At 34.5% G+C, this 21,642-nt stretch overlaps 1 protein-coding gene across 1 annotated transcript in view; it reads left to right on the top strand.

The window, feature by feature from the left end:
• Positions 1 to 21,642, top strand: part of RFX3 (regulatory factor X3) — a 309,272-nt gene that overhangs the window by 173,725 nt on the left and 113,905 nt on the right. The window contains exon 3 of the mRNA XM_021715245.1: positions 10,281 to 10,378. Coding sequence (XP_021570920.1) covers positions 10,281 to 10,378 — 98 coding nt within the window. The remainder of the gene's footprint in view (positions 1 to 10,280; positions 10,379 to 21,642) is intronic.

Genomic DNA, 21,642 nt, shown 5'->3' with positions numbered 1-21,642 from the left:
TTTCATAGATGTCCTTTGTCAGTTTGAGGAAATTTACTTCTATTCTTAGCTTCATGAGAGTATGAATGTGTTTTGCTTTTGGTATTTAATCATAACTGGATGTTGAATTTTGTCAAATGCTTTCCTAATATTTATTGATGTGATCATGTGGTTTTTTTCCTTTGTTATTATAAATATGGTGTCAAGAATGCAAACTGACGTTGCATTCTTGGGTTAAACCTCACCTGATTAGGATGTATTGTTCTGCAAATATAGTGTTGGATTAGAGATATTTATTTCTTTTAAGATTTTTATATTTGTGTTTATGAGAAAAATTAGTCTGTGGTTTTCTTGTAGTGTCTTTTCTAGTTTTAGTCTTAGGGTTAGGCTAGCCTCATAAAAAGAGTTGGGAGATGTTTCCTTATTCTCTAGTTTTCTGAATATTTGTATTAGGTTTACATTTATTCTTCTTGAAATATTTGCTAGAATTCATCCTTTCTATCCTAGGCCTGGAGTTTACTCTGTGGGAGTACATTCTATCTAGGCCTGGAGTTTACTCTGTGGGAGTACATTCAATTATATATATATAAATTGGAGGTTGGTTTTTGTGTGTGCAAATTTTAGTAATTTTTGTTTATTAAGGACTTTGTCCATTTTATCTACATAGCTAAATTTATTGGTGTTACATTGTTTTTATGTACTATTTTATATCTTAAAGATGTGTAGTAATCATTTCTCCTTTCATCCTTAGAATTCAAATTCACATCTTTTTTTCTTTAATGTCTACTTGATGTTTATAATTTCATTTTTTTCTGCTGTTTATCAGATTTCTATTTTGTTGATTTAAAAAAAAACCTCTTTATTATTTCCTTCATATTTTAGGTTTACTTTTTCATTTTTTAGCTTCTTGAAGTAGAAACTTAGATTATTGCTTTAATTTTCTTCCCATACATATACATTTAAGGCTATACATTTTTAAAATTTATGTCTCTAGTTGCTCTCTGCTTATTTTGGCATACTTTCAGTATAGTTCAAAATATTTTATGTGATTTCTTCTATGAGCCATAGATTGTATTAAAATATATTGTTCATTTGATAAATATTTTGTGATTTTTAAGATTTACTTTTGTTTTGCTCTCCTATTTAATTGTTTTAGATCAGAAAGCATACTCTGTATTACTTTAATTATTTTAAACATTTACAAATATTTATTTGCAAGTTTTATCTCTTTATATCCTTTTATTTTTAACCTGCCTCTACATAGTTAAAGTGTGTTCAGGTAGTTGGCATATAACTGGATCTCACATATTTTTACCCATTCCAACAATCAGGATTTAAATCTTATACTTTAAGTGTAATTACTGATATGGTTGCATTTAATTCCAGCATCTTGTTGCCTGTTTTCTATTCTTCCTTCATTTCCTTTACTTCAGCCTTCTATTGAATTTATTATCTCCAAATATTATATTCCATCTCCTCCCTTGGCTGTACTGTTTTTTTCCTTCGGTGTTGAAGAATTTAAATGCATAGATAGGTCAGGTGCAGTGGCTCACACCTGTAATTCCAGCACTTTGGGAGACCAAGGCAGGAGGATTGCTTAAGCCCAGGAGTTTGAGACCAGCATAGGCAACATAGCAAGACCTTGTCTCTACAAAAAATTTTTAAAAATTATCTGGGTGTGGTGGTATGCACCTGCAGTTCCAGCTACTCTGGAGGCTAAGGTGGAAGGATTGCCTATGCCTAGGAGGTCGAAGCTGTGGAATCTAGGTGACACAGTGAGTTCCCAACTCAAAAATAATAAAAATAAAAAATAAAACATATGCATCTTTATTTTATCACAGTCTGTGTTCAAGTAATGATAGATAATATATAATAATATTTTAAAAGTGTATTTTCAGTTCCTTCTCCCTTCCTTTCTGCTATTTTTGTCATGCAAACTTTCCACTTTGCATATGTTCTAATTTACTCCATTATGTAGTTATTTTTGCTTTACATAGTCAATTACCATTTACAGAATATAGAATATAGGAAAACAAACAGAAAGCCCCTATAATTTACCTATAACTTTACCATTTCAAATGTTCTTCCTTTGTTTGTGTTGATCCCAGTTTCCATCTGGTATTATTTTTCTTTAGCCTAAAGAACTTCTTCTGTCATTGTCTTCATTGGATGTCTGCTGGAGAAGTATTTTGCCAACTGAAAAAAGATTTCGCCTTCATTTTTAAGAATATTTCACTGGTTATGGAAATCTAGGTGGATAATTTTTTTTCTCACTACTTTAAAGATATTTTTCATTCATCTTAGGCTTACATTAATTTTGGCTGGGACATTTTCAATTATTCTAATATTTGCTGTCTTGGATATAATATATATATTTTTTCTGTCTGCTTTAGATTTTCCCTTTATTGCTGGTTTTAGCACTTTATAATGCACTTTATTATAATTTTCTTTGGCCATACATTGGTTCAGCTTCTTCTATTTGTGTGTGTATAGTTTTTTTGTTTGTTTGGTTGGCTTTTTTTGAGTTGCAGTCTCACTCTGTTGCCCAGACTGGAGTGCAGTGGCCGCTCCCGGCCGCCGCAGCCTCGACCTGCTGGCCTCCGGCGATCCTTCCGCCTCAGCCTTCCAAGTAGCCGGAACTACAGCCGCACGCTACCACACCCGGCTGATTTTTTGATTTATTGTAGAGATGAGATCTCGCCGCCCAGGTGGGTCTCGAACCCACGGGCTCAGGCAGTCCACTCACCTCAGCCTCCCAAAGGCGCGGGATTACAGGCTGAGCCACTGAGCCCGGCTAATAGTTTTAATCGAATCTGGAAAAAATCTACCAGTCTTTCTTCAATAAGTTTTCTATTACTTCTCTATTTGGGACACCTGGATATTATATTAGGCCACTCAATATTGTCCCATAATCCATTGGTTCTCTATTTCTCTTTTTTTTGGTCTCTGCTCTTCATGTTCGATAGCTTTTATTGCTAGGCTTTCATATTAGCCAGTTTTCTTCACTGTATAGTATATTCTTAATCCCACTCAAATGAATTTTTTTTATCTTAGAGATTGTATTTTCTAACTCTACAAATATTTGGTTCTTCTTTATAGCTTCTTTTTATTTTTTTCATCATGTTCATGTTTTCCCTTAAATCATGTTTATTTATAATAGCTGTATTAAAGACTCTTCCTGCTACTTTATACCATTTCTGTCATTTCTAGATCTTATTTCTATTGACTGATTTTCCTTCTGGTTGTAGGTCACATTCTTCTGCTTTTTTATATGTCTAATAGTTTTTTATTGGATGCTGGGCATTCTGATTCTTATGGTGAGGAGCATTAGAAATGCTCCAACTCAAAAAAAAAATGCTAAATTTGCAGGTAAATTGCTGTCTTTAAAAGTGTTAAATTTTATTCTGTGTTGGCAGTTTTGATTCTTGTAATTCAGTCTATTTTCAAGGCTTATTTTTTTAGCTTTGTTAGGATGGGCCTAAAGCTGTCATTTTAGAGCTAGGTTAGCCCTGCTACTACTAGGACTTTACTCTCCTGGTATAGCTACAGAATGTCCTATCACTATGGCTAGTTAGAGCATCTCTGCACTCTACACATGTGCAGCTTAGTATTTAACAGCTTAATAATGCATATTTAACAGCTTAGTAATACATATTTCTGGATGCATATTTCTGGATGATATTTCTCTATGCATATTTCTGGATGATTGTCTATCTAATGTTCTTTCTGATACTCTGCCCTCAAATTTCCGCAGCCTTAAAGTCGTCCCAGTTCCAATCTTTGTCTCCAAACCACATTGAGGCCATCATGCCCTGCTTGGTTTCTCCCTTATTGCTCTGCAATGTGGAAAATGCCTCTAAGTCAAAAGCCAAGAACGGTCCAGGATTCACCTTGTTTCCCTTCTCTTAAAGAACACAATTTTAAGATTTCTTTTGATGAATGAAATATAGTTTTACATATTTTGTCAAGTGTTCTATTTGTTTCAAGTAGGAGGGCATTATTTCAGCATGGCCAGAAGTGGAAGTCCTTCTATAAACTGATTTTAATTTATATACAAAATATATGAATTCATTCTCATTAAAAAATTCAAGAGCAATATTAATATGCAGAATGAAAGATCATAGTTATCTCACCTCTCTCACCTCTTCATGTCACTCAGAGTAGAGCACTTTTAGAAATTTAAAGTATATCCTTCTATTCTCCTTTATATGAATTTGTATACACATCCATGTATGCAGAAATATACATACATTTACATTTATATATAAACCTTTGTCTATATTAACATATATATTAACACAAAGCAAGTCACACTAAGTACAGGCATTATTCTTCAACTTTCTTTTTGACTTGGTAATATGTCTTATAGAACTTGCTATTAAAATACATATCAGTATTTATTCTTTTAATATTAGCCATGTATTCTACAGAATAGTTGCACTATAATTCATTTAATAATGTCTTATTTTATAGTCATTAACATTTTTCTTATAATTTTTCTTTTTATAAATTATATGTTTTTTGCAATAATGTTGTATGGCAACTCTTAAGATGATGGATTTTCTTATTGAAATTCACAAGAATGTCAGATGATAGTCTTGTTTATAAAATGCCTTCCAAAATGCCTCAAGAACATATTTATATTATTATTAACTGTATGTAGCATGTCTGTTTTCTTAAAATATTATCAATAATTAATATAATCTCTTTGGTAATTTTTGCAATTCTAGAGAGTAAAAAGTAACTTTCCTTTAATTTGAGTGTCGTTAAGTATTTTTGATGTTGAGCTTGTGAAATTCACATTTATTGCTCATCTGTCATTTTAGTTTTGTAACCTGCCTATTAATATACTTTGTCTATTTTCTACTATGTTTTAGTTGTTTTTAAATTGTTTTATAGAAGTTATATATATGGAATCCTATACCCTATTAAGTATGTTGCAAACTATTTATTCAAGGGTACTTCTTGATTACAAACTTTGCTTTATATTGTTAATTTGTCCTAAAATGTTTTTCTTTTTTGTTAAATCAAATCTGATTGACTTTTGTGGCATCTGGCTCTTGAATATTTTTAGGAAGTTATCTCTATTTTTAGATTATAAATATTTGCATGGTTTTATTTTATTTTGTCCATTTTTATACTAGTTCTTTAATTAAAATAGACTGAGTTGTGTGTATTTACAGGTATGTGTTTATACACACTTTAAAAGATTTTTTAGTTTTTTGAAAACACTGAATTTTTCTATAGCACTTTTAGTATCACAGAAAAATTGACAGGAAGATACAGAGAATTCCCTTATACCCCCACCCCTACACACGAATAGCCTCTCCTATTATCAACATCCCCCACCAGAGAGGTACATTTGTTATCATTGATGTACAAACAATGATGCATCATTATCACCCAAAGTCCATAATTTACGTTAGAATTTACTCTGAGTGTTGTATATTCTCTGGTTTTGAACAAGTATGTAATGACAGGTATCTACCATTATAGTATCATTCAGAACCTACTGTGTTTTACTGTTCCGAAAATCCTGTAGGTGCTGCTTATTCATCTCTCCTTTTTCCCAACCTCTGATCTTTTAACTATCTCCATAGTTTTGCCTTTTCCAAAATAACATATAGTTTGAATTGTATAGTATGTAACTTTTAAAGATTGGCTACTTTCACATAGTAATATACATTCAAATTTCTTCATCATTTCATAACTCGATAGCTCCTTTCTTTTTAATTCTGAATAATATTCTGTTGTCTTGTACTGCAGTTTACCTATCTATCATCTGCTGAAGGAAGCTTAGTTGCTTTCAATGTTTTAGTAATTTTGAATAAAGCTGTTAGAAATATGCAGGTACTTGTTTTTGTGCACAATTACTGAATCATATTATAAGAGTATGTTGAGTTTTGTTAGAAACTGCCAACCTGTCTTCCAAAGTGACCATACCATTTTGCATTTCTACCAGCAATGAATGAGAATTTCTATTTTTCCATCTCCTTTCCAGCATTTGATATTGTCAATGTTCTGGGTTTTGGACATTCTAATTCATTGTTTTAGATTTTGGTATCACATTGTTTTAATCTGAGTTTCTCTCATGACATATGATGTGAAGAATATTTACATTTGCTTTTCTGTCATCAGTATATCTTCTTTGAGGGGTGTCTATTAGGGTCTTTGGCCCTTTAAAAAAATCTGGTTGTTTATTTTGTTATTGCTGCGTTTTAAGGGTTCTTTGTAAATTTTGGATGAGAGTCAATAATCAGATAAGTCTTGCAAATATTTTCTCCCAGTCTGTGGTTTGTCTTTTTGTATTCTTCATCGAGTTTTTCACTGACTATAAATTTTCAATTTTAATGAAATTCACATTATGACTTCTTTGTTTCATGGATTACACTTTTAGTGTTGTTATCTAAGAAGTCATCACCAAGCCCAAGGTCATTTAGATTTTCTTTTTCTTTCTAATTTTAAAGATATGGAGTACAATTCGGGGTTAGGTATACAAATGTTCATTATGCAGGTACCCTTATTGATGAGGTGTGCCCCCCCACACCTGGCAGTTTCCCACTACTGCCAATCCTTTTCTTATAGTATTAAGATAATTGTTCACGGTCCACTTATGAGTGAGAACATGTGATACTCAGTTCTTAGTTTCTGTGATAGATCACTCAGTATTAAGTCTCTAAGTCCATCCAAGTTGCTATGAAGTTCATAATTTTGTTCTTCTTTATGGCTGCTTAATATTCCATTGTGTATATGTACCACATTTTTAAAAAATCCAGTCCTCTTTCTTTCCATTTCTTTTTTTTTTTTCTTGAGTTAGAGTCTCACTCTGTCGCCCAGACTGGAGTGCAGTGGCCGCTCCCAGTCACCGCAGCCTCGACCTGCTGGGCTCCGGCAATCCTTCCGCCTCAGCCTTCCAAGTAGCCAGAATTACAAGCAAGCGCTACCACGCCTGGCTGATTTTTTGTTTTATTGTAGAGATGACGTCTCGCTGTCCAGGCGGGTCTCGAAGCCACGGGCTCAGGCAATCCACTCACCTCAGCCTCCCAAGGCGCGGGATTACAGGCTGTGTCTGTGTCCTCTTTCAACGGGTAGCACGGATGGTTCTATGATTTTGCTACTGTGAACAATGTTGCAATAAACATACGTGCAGGTATCTTTTTCATAGAGTGATTTGAGTTCCTCCTGATATACTACCAGTAGGGGGATTGTGGGTTCGTATGGAAGGTCAATTTTTAGATCTTTTAAGAATTGCCAAACTGTTTTCCACACTCTCACCAACAGTGTAGAAGTGTTCCCTTTTTCCTGCATCCTCTTCAGAAATCTGTTATTTTTTGAGTTATTGATGATGGCCCTCTACACACATTTTTTTAAAATGGGATTGTCAGTTTTTTTCTTCTGAAATTTGTGGATGCTCCTTTGTGTTTGGTTTTGCTTGTTATATATATATTTTTTGAGTTGGAGTCTCACTCTGTCACCCAGACTGGAGTGCAGTGGCCACTCCTGGCTATAGCAGCCTCGACCTGCTGGGCTCCGGCGATCCTTCCGCCTCAGCCTTCCAAGTAGCTGGAACTACAGGCGCCCTACCAGCCCGGTTAATTTTTTGATTTATTGCAGAGATGAGGTCTCGCCTGCCCAGGCGGGTCTCGAACCCATGGGCTCAGGCAATTCACTCACCTCAGCCTCCCAAAGGTGCGGATTACAGGCTGAGCCACCGAGCCCAGCAGCTTGTTATATTTTTAATGATGTAAACAGTTTAAAATTTTTTATGTGAAAATAATTGATTTTAATTTGTAGCCTGGAAAATTTTTCACAATTCCAGGTAAAAAGAAATTCATTCATTTTCTACTTTACGGCACAATGTACTAAAGTTGTGTGATCTCCAGGTTTATTCTAAATTGTTAATTAAAAAAACAAGGTTCAGAACAGTATGTATAAAATACTAATTTTTATCTTATAATGAGGAATGTGTATACATATATTTGTGTGTGTTATGTATTCACACGTGAATACATATATATACATTCATATGTATTTGCTTTGTCTGTCCAAAAATATATAAAGGAAAAGACAATCAATGAAAGGATAAACCCTCAATTAGTGAAAATTGTTACCTCTGGGGGTTAGTAAGTATGATAGAGGTAAAAGAGATGGAAGCAAGATTATCTATGCAAATATGTTCCTTGTTTTATGATTTTGTTTATGGAACCATGTAGATATTTCATGTAATCATAAAGCAAAAGTAAATCAAAGTTAAATATAGCAGATTCTAAAATTAAAAAGAAAATTAAACACATGAACTTAACTGAATATGAAGTTGGTAACTTATTTCCAGTGACCTTAAAGTATAGTAATGCAATTACGTATCCCTAGAGGAATATATCCTAAGAACAGAAAAATTGAAGGAAACTTAAACAGTATTTGTTAATGAAATTTTAGTAACATTGGTATTTTTATTTTGAAACTATAAAATTTCATGATAAGCCAAATAAGTAATTATGTTAAAATCTTTAGTAACAAATTTTTAGCGTAAGAGCAAAGATGAACAAACATATAGAAGATATTAAATTTGTATATATCTATTAAACTAATTTGAAAAAATTCATAAGAATTTATGATTTATATTTTTATCCTTCAAAATATATTCGTATTTTCTGGCTTTGTCTAATCAAAAGACCTAGAAATGTGAACAGTATCCCAATAATGACCATTCATAGTGCCCTGACTATAGTCCTAATAAATACAATTTTCCACTAATGAGAGCTAGGATTTTCAAATAAATGGCTGATTGCAGATCTTGGACTGAAAATAAAAGACAGCAACCTGGAACATCTTGTTGTAACAGAAAACGGGAGAGTTAAGAAAGATACTGGGACCATGTCATAGAAATCAGTTTGAAGATACTGCCACTGGTCAGGAGAAGGGAAGATTTTAGCAAAAAAAAAAGAAAGAAAGACTATTAGGTTAGAAAGACATCAGTATACAAACAAAACAAAATAAAACAAAAACCACATTGGTCACCTTTGGAGAGTATTAGGGGATCAAGTCATTATTTTCAGTATTGGAAAATAAAAGAATCATGTATTTATCTTAATCTTCCCATAAGAACCTTATTTCAAAGTAACCAAATAATGAAAGGAATTTCTTCTTCATAGAGGGCATTAATAATAAATAAATAAAGAATAACAGAATTAGACTACCACTGGTTTATAAGCTTTACTTATTAAAATATTATATCTAGGAAATTTTCATCAGTGGCTATTAAATTACCCTCAGGTAAAATATGGATAAAGGAGTATGATAATAGATGGGTCCAACTGACAACACTTGGCCCCACTGGTCAATTTTAACATTGCAGAGAGACAGCCAGTTATTATATGCCACCTGAAATTGTTACGGTAGGATGTATACGGCTTTTCAAAAATGTTACTTGATCAAGCTCCCAGATCTAACTACCATTTTCTATGACATGTGGGAGATAGGGGAACATATTGAATAACATCTCAGGAATCTATTAGCCACATCTACAATGCCAGAAATTCTCCAAGGTAAATGACCCAGTTTCTTCCATAAGTAACATGCAAAAAATAAAAAGGATGGGGGATACTGATAGAGTTTAAAAGAGATGGAAAATACCAACCCAAATGCATTATGTAGACCTTGTTTGAACTCTGATTTGAAAAATCCAACACTACAAAGTCATTGGAATAATTAGGGAAATTTTAATGATCACTAAATTTTAGATGATATTAAGGAATTGTTAATACTTTATATGTTGTATTCATATTGTGTTCATGTTGAAAACAGTTCTTATCTCACAGAAATGCAAATGAAAATATTTACTACTGAAATGACATAATCTCTGAAATTACTTTTAAATAATTCTGTGAGGGAATAAAGAGAGGACTGCTGACAATTATTTATCTTGAATGACAAGTATATAGTTTGAAATTTTCCATTATGAATCATTCTTAATTAAAAAATAAATTTGACCTTAATTTTTAATTAGAATGAAAGGGGATTTAATAAATATTATAATAAGCAAGAAACTTTCAGAATTTTAAACTTGAACATTTGAAGTGTGTCTATACATATATACCTGCAGGAATGTTACAGAGTTTATTCAACATAAATGCTATAGTTGATCTGTGCTCATATACTTATCTAGAAATTAGCATGACTCTAATAGTTTTCATTCTATGTCATTCTCACGTTTGTCAGTAACACCAGAGAAACCTTTGAGGTAAAGTCTATTCTTTCTATCATACCTACCTCTTACCAAGTTCCTAACATTTGTTTTTCAGGTACAGCAGGTGCAGACTGTGCAGCAGGTACAACATGTCTATCCAGCTCAGGTGCAGTATGTGGAAGGAAGTGATACTGTCTATACTAATGGAGCAATGTAAGTTTACATGTAGAAGTCTGTTTAATTTCCCCACTCAGAAATAGTGTCTCACTATTCCCAGATTGCTTCCTTGTTTTCATAGTAATATTTTACTAGAAAAGAGTTATTGAAATTAAGCTGATGTTTAAAGCTTTGTCTGTTTCTTGAGAGTATGTACTCATTTTTCTCTCACCTAACCTCAGTAGAGTATTTTAAATTATTAAAGTTGTTATCAACTGGGCTTGGTGGCTCAGCCTGTAATCCCAGAACTTTGGGAGGCCGAGGTGAGTGGATTGCCTGAGCTCACGGGTTCGAGACCCGCCCGGGCAACTTGGCGAGACCTCATCTCTACAAAAAAATCAAAAATTAGCTGGGCGTGGTAGTGCATGCCTGTAGTTCCAGCTACTTGGAAGGCTGAGGCGGAAGGATTGCCAGAGCCCAGCAGGTCGAGGCTGCGGTGGCTGGAAGTGTGCCACTGCACTCCAGCCTGGGTGACAGAGTGAGACTCCAACTCAAAAAAAAAAAGAAAAAGTTGTTATCCTCTCTAATAGTGTTTTCTAGGTGGAGAAAAACTTATGCTCCTTGTTAATGATTTTGATATTTTAGTTTCTAAAGTCTGTGCTTTTTGTTCTTATATATAAGATAAATTTTTGTGTATATGTATTTGTCTGTATATTTGAAGTTTTTAGTTTTTTCCTCATTTATTAAATAAGATGCTCTATATAAAAGTGCCTGATGCTCAGTGAATCTTATTTTCCTATCTGAACCTATCCTCCATGAACTTATCTTCATTGCATCAGTAATAATGTAAATTTTATTTGCATTTTGTTTATGTTTTATTTAGGCTTTTTAACCCATTTGAATTAAGATTCAGTATTCATGATTCCCATGGTGTCAACTTAAGAGCTCCATGAGGACAGGAATTTTTTTCTTTTTTTTCCCCTCTACTGTAATAACTCTAACCTCAGAAGAATGCATGACACATGGAATGAGTTCAACTGTTGGTATCTACTATTCACTGCAACTAAAAACTTAAAATCCTGGTTAGCTATGTATTAGTTTTATAATTGTGGTCAACGTACTTAAGTATTCTGAGTGTATTATTCTTTCCATGGAGAGGGAAAGAGGATAATACTGAGTTGTGAGGATTGGCGTAAACATACTTAAAGTACCTAGTACAGGATCTGGTACATAACAGATGATAGAAAACGAAGCTTTTCATTGACTCAGATTCTCGCTTGTATTACTTATTTGGTCTCTGAATTTATCCACATCTTCACTGCCTTAGCACCACCTCCATTACCTGTAAAAGAAAATCCAGCTTTCCACCTTGGCATTCTCCCTATTTCTACCTCTGTAGCTTTACTTTCTCTGTTTCAAGTATAACCGTCTTTGTGCATTTTCCTCCAAATACTCCCTTTTTATATCTCTGTGTTTCAGACATGTGATTTTCTCTGCTGAAATGGCATTCTCTGCCTTCTCTCTTTTCCTTGCAGACCCCCAAATCCAGGCTAGTGTGATCTTTCTAGTCTGACATTTTACTCCTTCCTTTGTGGCATAGACCCTGACTTTCCTCCGCTGCAGTTACCTTATCCTTTTCCTATAAAGAACAGCATCATACTCTGACTTTTACTTCCAGCAATGAATACTTTTTATGTTTCCCATACTAGGAAGAACTCTCTCTGAATAGGAACTTGGCATTTTGTTGTTTTATTTACATTTTACTTAGGTGTTTGGCACATAATAAAAACTTAATTTCTGGAACTCTGTGTTTATTGTTGTATTTGTGTTTATATTTTTGTTTTGTTTTGAGTTGGGGGGTCTCACTCTATTGGCCAGGCTAGAGAGCAGTGGCACAATCACAACTTACTGCAGCCTCATGAGCTCAGGTGATCCTTCTACCTTAGCCTTTCAGATACCTGGGACTATAGGCACATGCCACTGTGCCTGGCTGATTTTTTAAATTTTTTGTAGAGACAAGGTCTTGTTATGTTGCCCAGACTAGTCTTGAACTCCTGGGCTCGAGCCTGGAATTATAGGTGTGAGCCACCACACCTAGCAGTTTTGTTTTTGTTTACTTTTTTAGAGACGAGGCCTTCCTATGTTGCCTAGGCTGGTCTTGAACTCCTGGGCTCAAGCAGTCCTCCCGCCTCAGCCTCCCAAAGTACTGGGATTACAGGCATGAGCTACCACTGTCACCTTCTGTTACTTTATTGAATCTATAGCTCTTTATATATTTTAGACACACTGTGAATATTTGTTACTGTATCTGTTTGTTATATAGATCCAGGATCTCCTGGAGCCTGATTTTGGAATTTCCACAATAAACTAAAACAACTATTGGAATTTTATGGTATCAAGGAAAATAAATGACTTTCTAGATATTCCTAGAGGTCGCCCAGTTGTCAATTTTCATTTCATCTTTGCCTGTGACAAGTTAGTAATGGTTATCTGCAGGAGAATCTGAGAATGGTAGTTTGTAGCTTTCATATCTGTTATGGCAGAAGATAGCAAGGGGGAAAGGGCTATTAGGATGGATGTTGAGAGAGTTAATTGCACAGTATCTATTACAGTCATTTCTCATTTTTACTGGTCCAAGTTAAGGTAGAGAGGTTAGTTTGTTGTCGTTGAAACAGAATACCAGTTGAGCATGCCTAAGCTCCCAAATCTGAAAACTGAAATGCTTCAAAATCTGGAACTTTTTGAGTACCAACATAGCACTCAAAGGAAGTGCTCATTAGAACATTTTGCATTTTGGATTTGTGGAATAAGGATGCTCAACTGGTAAGTATATAGATCAAGTATTTCAAAATCAGAAGAAATCCCACGTCTGAAACACTTCTGGTCCCGAGCATTTTGGATAAGAGATACCCAAACAGTAACCTGAGTTTATCAAAAATATTTTATGTACCACGTCTGAGAAATAGTAAGAACTCAATGAACATTAGTTATTGCTGTAAAATTATGTACTTTACTTATTTATATGCTTCTCTTTTACTTAAAATTTTGAATTCTGCACATTATCTTGTTCCTTTTTAAACTACCCTACTACTCATCTTAGAGTTCCACATAATGGGTAAATGTGAGTTGTATTCATTCATTCACAAAACCTTAGAAAAACAACATTTCTAAGATTCGTTCTTTAAAATTATACGGCCCATTTAAGTGCAGAAATGATTCAAAATAAATATCTAGTGCCAACATATATTTTCTATGGCCCACTAGCTCAGTTGCTTAGATCATGACTAATGAGGTCTAGGTCGTGAGTTTATTTGCCACAAAATCCAATTAGCTTTGATATGGTCTGTGTGGGCCCACATTGTATCCTCATCTCCAGCCAGTCATGTCACAAATGTGTACTCTTGGTCAAGAGGGAGAAGATGCTTCTGTAAAAATATTTCATTACCATCAAGGTTAATTTTTGACTAAAGGTTCTGTGGCATCAATTCCACATTTAATAAGGGAATATTAGTGTGTTGCTATGAATTATACTCAAATTTTAGTGGATTAGAGGACTATAAATATTTTTTCTCAAATATGACCAAACAAATTCTTTTTTGTCAGTAAAAGCTATTTCAATCTTCTGTAATTTTGTAGTGCTCACATTTGGCTCTAATTTTTTTCTCTAATGTTCAGTTAGAGTCTTAAACTCCCTCTTTTTTATTTGATATACTTCTATGTGTGTTTGAAGAAAAAAAAATTCCCTGTTCTTCTAGTACATTCAATCATTAGTCAGTTAGTGTTTGATCCCTGACTTGGACCACAGTCAGATGCCTACTTCTGTGTGATAATAAATGCTTTTTGCTAATGATACTTTCAGAAACTAGAGACTCTGATCTTTGTCATGAACTTTTAAGCACCCAGTCCATGGCCCTACAACCTGTGCATACTTAGTAAGTACCGCCAGTTCACTGCTGCTCTTGTCACCAGCATCCCCATGTCACGTAGCCATAATGCATGGGGTTTCACTCAAGAGGTGGTGACAGCCCTCACAGATAAGTCATTACTTATGAAAATGTGTAATCGTTGTAATTTGTTGATACTGAAGTGTTCACCTGGTTCTCCATATGAATATGGACAATTACTGCCAGCATGACAGGCTTAAACAGTGTGAGTTAGTGAGTGAGCATGCATTTTGTTTGAACAATTGAAATTGAAACTGCTTTACAGTGCTGGGTGTTGGAGTAGAATTGCTTTTTGCTTAAGGAAGAAAGTAACCTCACCCTGCCCCCGTTTATTTTATTCTTTTCTCTGTAGGAACACAAGCTACATCATCATTTGTGTTATTTCCTTGCAATAGTTTTTCCAAGATTTTTCCAAAGATTTGATTATGGTCATTTCCAGTTCTATAAATTCTTATCACTTATGATCTTTTGCTATTTAGAATACTGTGATTAAACCAACTGGGAAACATTGCATGCCCTGTAGTAAGAGTTCAGTTGAAATTTCTTAGTGTAGTTAGTAAATATTTTTTTTTACTAAAATGATTTTTTTATCTCCCACTCCTTTTTTTGACTAATACTTCCCCTACTCACTCCTACATCATGCTTGTCATAGTGGAAATTAAAACATTCATGCTGTATTGTGGACAAATTAAGAAATCTTTATTTTAAAAGTTTTTCTTGTATAAACCACTCTTTGAAGCTAGCCCACTGTTTAGAGATGTTCAGTGTTTTAAAATGCAGATGTATTCATTGTATGGACATCTGCTGTAATTCTGTTTTAATTATAGATTTCTCATCAGCCCCAATACAGAATTCCCCAAATTGTGTTCCATGAAGTGTTAGTCCCATAAAAGAGTTCTATGGTTACGCAAGTGGGAAAACACTGTGTGATTCCTTTTTACTTGAGGACTCTCAATTCCTGTTAGCCTTTTAAAGGCTCCGAGTAGTCCTGTTGGAATGCATAGAACCATAGATCTCTTTTTTCTGATCATATCTAATAAAATCACATGGTACACTATGGGAGGTGGAACACTAATATATTGACATTAAATAATAAATTCAGAATCCAGAGGCACATGGACAAGACTCAGATTTTAAAAAGTACTATACCTGTAGTTATCTCTTGAAAATCATGTAGTTAGTACATTTTCTGAAGTCATCGAATTACTTTTCTCAAATGCTTTAAATGATTAATAAGTAACCATTTAACAGGGGCACTCTACAAGCTCTTTTTTTCCTCTTTAAGTGGAATAGTAAATTTCACTATTTGCAGGTGAAATTATGCTTTCATATTATCATTCAAATTCTCTCTGCTTAGAAGAAATGGTTATATTAGATTTCTGTATTTAAGGTGGAGAGGATGCTTTCTTCATTTATGATTCTTCTTTTATGCACATTCTAACTGGTATAGAGTTGGTTTGTGAATCTACTTGCCATTTAGATTTCAGTATGTATATGACTGATTACATAGAAAACCCTTTTGGAGAGAGAGCTGTCCTTTGGAAAAGATCATGAAGGTCTCTCAACAATTAGAGAAGAGTTCATTTTGTTAATTACATAAAAATTACCATCTGCCCAAAATTGGAAGACTTTCAAATATAGCTTCTCAGAATGTCAGAGTTGGTAAGATTGCTTAGGTCATTTATTCCAATCCTACTTTACAGATAAATAAACTGAGGCCCAGAGAGGTATAAAAACTTGCCTAGCTAGAATTTGTATTTTCTGACTTTCAATACATGATCCTTTCCAGTGATCTGCAGATACTGGTTTTTTTCCCCTGAGTAATTTGAGGAATTTGAAGAGAATTGTTGGCTGGGTTACCAAACAAGCAACAAGAAGTCACAAACATTTTTAGTATTTTTATTATATTATGATGCATCTCATTGAAGATAAATCATTAAACTTGTGATTTTTGAAATTACTGATGCTTAAAGAGTAAGAGTCTGTTGTTATACATATTAATCTCTTTTCATTTTTAAAAACCCCATTTTAAACTTTCATGGTTAAAATTATTTTATGAGCCAGGCTCGGTGGCTCAGCCTGTAATCCCGCGCCTTGGGAGGCTGAGGTGAGTGGATTGCCTGAGCCTGCGGGTTCAAGACCCGCCTGGGCAACTTGGTGAGACCTCATCTCTACAATAAATTAAAAAATTAGCCGGGCATGGTAAGTGCGCGCCTGTAATTCCAGCTACTCGGAAGGCTGAGGCGGAAGGATTGCCGGAGCCCAGCAGGTTGAGGCTGCGGTGGCCAGGAGCGGCCACTGCACTCCAGTCTGGGCAACAGACTCCAAGTCAAAAAAAAAAAAAAATTATTTTATGAATGTAAAATACTTTTTGAATATTCATAAAATATGTAGAAAAGTCCATATTTAATACTTTTTCAATATCAGGTATTTTTGTTAAATAGCTTTCAGTAGTATGATTTGTCTGCTTTGTCTATGTATTTTATCATTATTTTTAATAGAACTAAATGATACAATATTAAGGTCAGTTTCTTCTGTTCTATTTTCATGTCCAGCAGATTGACATCTAGAATAGTTCTACATACTAACACTTGAAAGAGTTTGGACACTTAATTTTTCTTCTTCTCTTTGCCTCTTTTTAAAAAAAGGAGAACATGAAAGAGATCCACATTTGCTTTTTTAAATTTATAACCAAACTGTGTTATTAACTTTCTTAAATGAGTTAAAGAAACTCATATTCAAGTATCATTTTTCTCACTGATTAGTTGTATAAGATCAGGCAATTAACATATTTGTACCTAGATTTCTGAATCTGTAAAATGGGCATTAATAGTTAAAAGCATTATTTAATAAGTGGATCAGGCTTGGGAAAGGAAGGGAGTAATGAGTAGGTGGGAAGTGGGGAAATTTGTATTGTCTGGAAAAGTATATTAACTTTTAGTGTAGTTACTCTTCTGTAACTGCAAAAGGAAAGCTTAATAAAATCTCTCTGGAACAAATATTTGGAAGCAAGAATAATACATATTTGAAAGGGGTGTGAGTTTTAAAAGGTTAAAAATCATGGTATTTTGCCTCAAAAATGGACTGAAGTCCCCAACTAAATAAAATCTAAGGTTGTTTCACAAAGGTTGAGTTTTATAATTATCAGAAGATTCTAAAGAGGACAGCACCAACAAATCTTAGTCTGGCCCTCAGAAGCACTCAGGCAAAATAGACTTGCCTCTCAGGGATGCTCCAACGCTCCAGGTTGCCTTCAGTTTGTAGTGTGTCTGACTTTGAGTGTAGGTATACCACTTATTTGCCAGAACTTAGCACTCTTGTCAGCCTTAACAATATACATATATACTTCAGAGGCTTTCATCTAAAGTCCCACTTGACAAAATCCATCTTTAACAAGTACCTTATATTTTTATTCCTCTTCAAATTAAAACCTCTCAGGATTGATATGTTCCTCAGCCCCTTCCAAGCTTGCCGCCTTCTCCACATTACAACTTGCTCTTATATCAAGGTCATTGATGACCTTCGGTTGTTAAATCTAACAGATGTTTGCTTAGATTAAATTTACTCATTCTCTAGCCATCAACCAGTCAATTACTCTATCCTTGAAACACTGTCCTTTTTTGGCTTTTCTGACTATATTCTTCTTTCTCCTTCCTACCTTATTGGCTTCTCCTCATTCTTATTGGCTAAATAAGTTTTCTATGGCCTTAGATTCAGAATCAGATTAGCATACATGTTTCCCTAGTACTCTCTAAGAAAAATCACATTTCTTCTACACTTATGACGGTCATTCCCTTGACTATCTGCTTTTAACTTATCTGTCACTTGTCTCTCCTCTACTAAAATATAAGCTTCATATGGGCAGGGACCTGGTTTATTTGTTCCCCATTCTCTCTCTCATACTTAGAACAGTGACTCATGATAGGTGTTCAATCTGTATTTGCTGAATGAATTGCCTAAAGAATAGCATTTAATGACAGGTGAGACAGGAACAGACTACTTGGTAGTTTTAAGTACACAGGGGAAGAGGAATGAAACTGAACTGAGTACTGCTAGTGTGGCATTCACACGGGTTTGTTATTCTTTTTTTTTTCTAGTGGAAAACTTCTCTGGACTTATGAACATGCATATGGTTGCTCAGTTTTTCTTGCTTATAAATTTACATCAGTGACCCTGGATCAATTTTTTTATGATGCCAGAACAGGTGACTCATATATGAACTTATTATGTGTGTTGGTATGCTTCAAAAACCATTATAGCAATGGAAAATGTGGTAATGTTTGTCATGAGCAGCTGTCGCAGAATATATAAAACTCCTTTTCATAGCAGTAGACTTTGGCTTAAAAAAAAAAACTCAAATAGGCTACAAGAATGAATATTTGTGAAACAGTCCCTTTCCCCCTTCATTCTGTGGAAAGTTGGGTTTCACATTTCTAGTATCCTCTAGTACAGTGGTTCACAGAGTGTGCTCCCCAGACCAGTAGCACTCACTTGTTAGAAATGCCAACTTTTGGTGCCCAACCCAGTTCCCCTAAGTGAGAAACTTTGAGGTGGGTGAAGTATGAGAAATCACTGCTCTACTATAAGAATTTAAAAAATTAAATGTAAATGTGCAGATATCCTTATGTAATGATTATAAGATGATATAAATTGATAGTTTTGATTCCAGTACTCTGTATGTTGTCATCATCATATATAGTAATGAAAATACACATGACAGAGAAAACTCAGTTATTGTAAGAGGTATTACTTACTTTTAACATTCATTCTTGCATTTTCTCCCTAGTAAGAATGGCAACATCTTAATAAATGCTTAAAAAAAAACTTATAGTAATTGAAGTTAGCAGAAATAAATATATCTTCTGAATTTAAGTGAAAGCAAATTTTTATTGGTAATATTCAGTAGTATATGTTACTTTATATTTAATATTTTTAAATTCTTATGTAATAGTAAGAGGTTAAATGTCAGGTTACTTGGATTCCTTTCTGAAGTATTGTTTTCCTTTGGATATCTTTCTCAAAATAGATATGTCACCTTTCTACTGTATCTTCTGCTTTCTGCCTGACTTGGAACATACAAGAGATCTGTTTCAAAATTGAAATAAGTAGTGCATACTGGTCAGTAGAAATTATATACTACATGAATACAGTTTGTTGAAGGTTCCAAACAATATACTTACTTCTTGGCAGGATTTGGTGACCCAAATAAAAACTTTATAATGAGAAACTATATAAGGTGGAGGTTCTTGGTTTCCATCAACAGAAACCAACTCTGGCCTATTTAAGAAAAACAAATAATTTTCTGAAAGATATTTGTAACTCACAGAATTTTCAGGAAACTTGGAGAATTAGGCTGAAAAAAGACAGGCACAAGTGATGTCAGGCAGTCCTAGACCTTAGGCAAAACCACACCACGGAGATAGTACAATATGTACACCGTCCCACTATAGCCATCCTGAACACTGTCCACCATTGCTGCCTCTGAATACTGATATTGGCTCCTAACCCTACTGCCCCTGAAAGCTGGGTGTGACTCTCACTGCAAGCCACCATTTCCATTATTTTATGTGCTATTAACTCCTCATTTTGGGCATGTCCATCTGATTATTTGAGCCCTAAGTTCCTCTGGCCGATTAGCAAAGGAGGTTGGGAAAGCTAGTATCTGGCTTTCTGAGCTATTACAGTTAGAAGTGGGGTTTGTCTCCCACCAACATTCACAATTTGAGGAATTATACAAACATAGGAAGTTCAGATGCTGTGTAACAAAAATTCCTGCAAGTATCTCTACTATAATGACTTTAGCATGATAAGAATGGACTAGAATCCTAGGGAGGTGTACATCTTCCTGGCTATAAATCACAAAGCTTCTAATTGTTGGATAAGTATTTAGGGTATTAGTAGTTTCCTTGAATTAATGAATTTTAAATTTTTTATTGGTAGTGACTATGATAGTTTTAGTCAATGCAACATGTAGTACTTATCTGTTACATAATATTGTACCTAAAACAGACTCAATAAATATCTGTTAATTGACTGACATAATCAATTAATCATTGGTTGTCAGACTGCATCCTCTGGCGCTCTCGAGTTCATGGGCAGGTGGAAGGTCTTAGAGGTGGCTATATAGCATGGGAAGAGGAGAAACAGACTCTGCTCTGTCCTCTGTGTCCCCCCTTTAACTGCAACATGTTCCAATTTTATCCACTTGAAGTTAATATATAAATTTAATTAGAAAAGAGTCTATACCACCACTGGACACTGAAAGTAATGTAAAAAGTAATTAAATAATGAAAAGAGAGGAATATCCAGCCTTCCTTTTCTGGTTTATTTGAATCCTGGTCAAAATAATTTTCCTTTCTAATTTATAGATATACTTTTTTGGCAAGGAGTGGAGGTACATGGGAAATTTTCTGAAGAAACAAGGAAATTCTACAGTGAGAAATAAAATCTTTACAAGATTTCTCCAAAAACCAAAGATTACTTTCTCCTTTAAGTCCTTAGAAATTGAAACAAAAGAAAAAGTCTAGGCCAGGTTTTACCTGCTCCAAAACACATAGTGAGTTTTCTAAGAAAACTTTAATTTGCCCTTCTAGTTTTTTTTTTTTTTTGAATTTATTACATAGCTGTGGGTACAAGTCAAGATTAGGTACATACATAATCTACGTGTAGGTGAAGTTTGGGCCTCCAACTGGTCCTTAATTCTCCTGGTTTAGGACCAGGTATCATTTGTGTTGCATTCCTCCCTCTCCCCTCCTACCCTCAGCAGTGTTCAGTGACTGCTGATCCCTCCCTTGTGCTAACGTAATTCATCTTCAGGTCCCACTTATGAGTGAGAGCATGTGGCATTCAGTTCTTTGTTTCTGTGATAGATCACCGAGTATGATAGTCTCCAATTCCATCCAATTTGTTGCTAAGTCCATGATTTTGTTCTTTTATATGGTTGCATAATATTCCGTCATGTATATATACCACATTTTTTTTAGTCAGTTCACTTTCAATGGACAGTAGGGTTGGTTCCATATTTTTCCTACTGTGAATAGTGCAGCTATAAACATAGCTTGTGTAGCTGTCTTTTTAGTAGAATAATTTATGTTCCTCCAAGTATATTCCCAGAAGAGGGATTGCTGAATTTTATGGAAGGTCTATTTTTAGTTCCTTTAGGAATTGCCACATTGCTTTCTATACAGGCTGAACTAGCCTGCACTCCCACCAACAGTGTAGAATGTTCCCTTTTCTCCTTACCCTTGCTAGCGTCTGTTGTTTTTTAGTTTATTAATGATGGCCATCCTTACTGCAGTTAGGATGTATCTTATTGTGGTTTTGATTTGCATTTCTCTGATGATTAGTGAGGCTGAGCATTTTTTTCATGTGTCTGTT

This window comes from Carlito syrichta, unplaced genomic scaffold, assembly GCF_000164805.1.
Source record: "Carlito syrichta isolate Samal-C Ts95f unplaced genomic scaffold, Tarsius_syrichta-2.0.1 Scaffold306911, whole genome shotgun sequence".
In the NCBI taxonomy this organism is placed as follows: Eukaryota; Metazoa; Chordata; class Mammalia; order Primates; family Tarsiidae; genus Carlito; species Carlito syrichta.
This window is presented reverse-complemented; position numbering and strand designations above follow the sequence as displayed.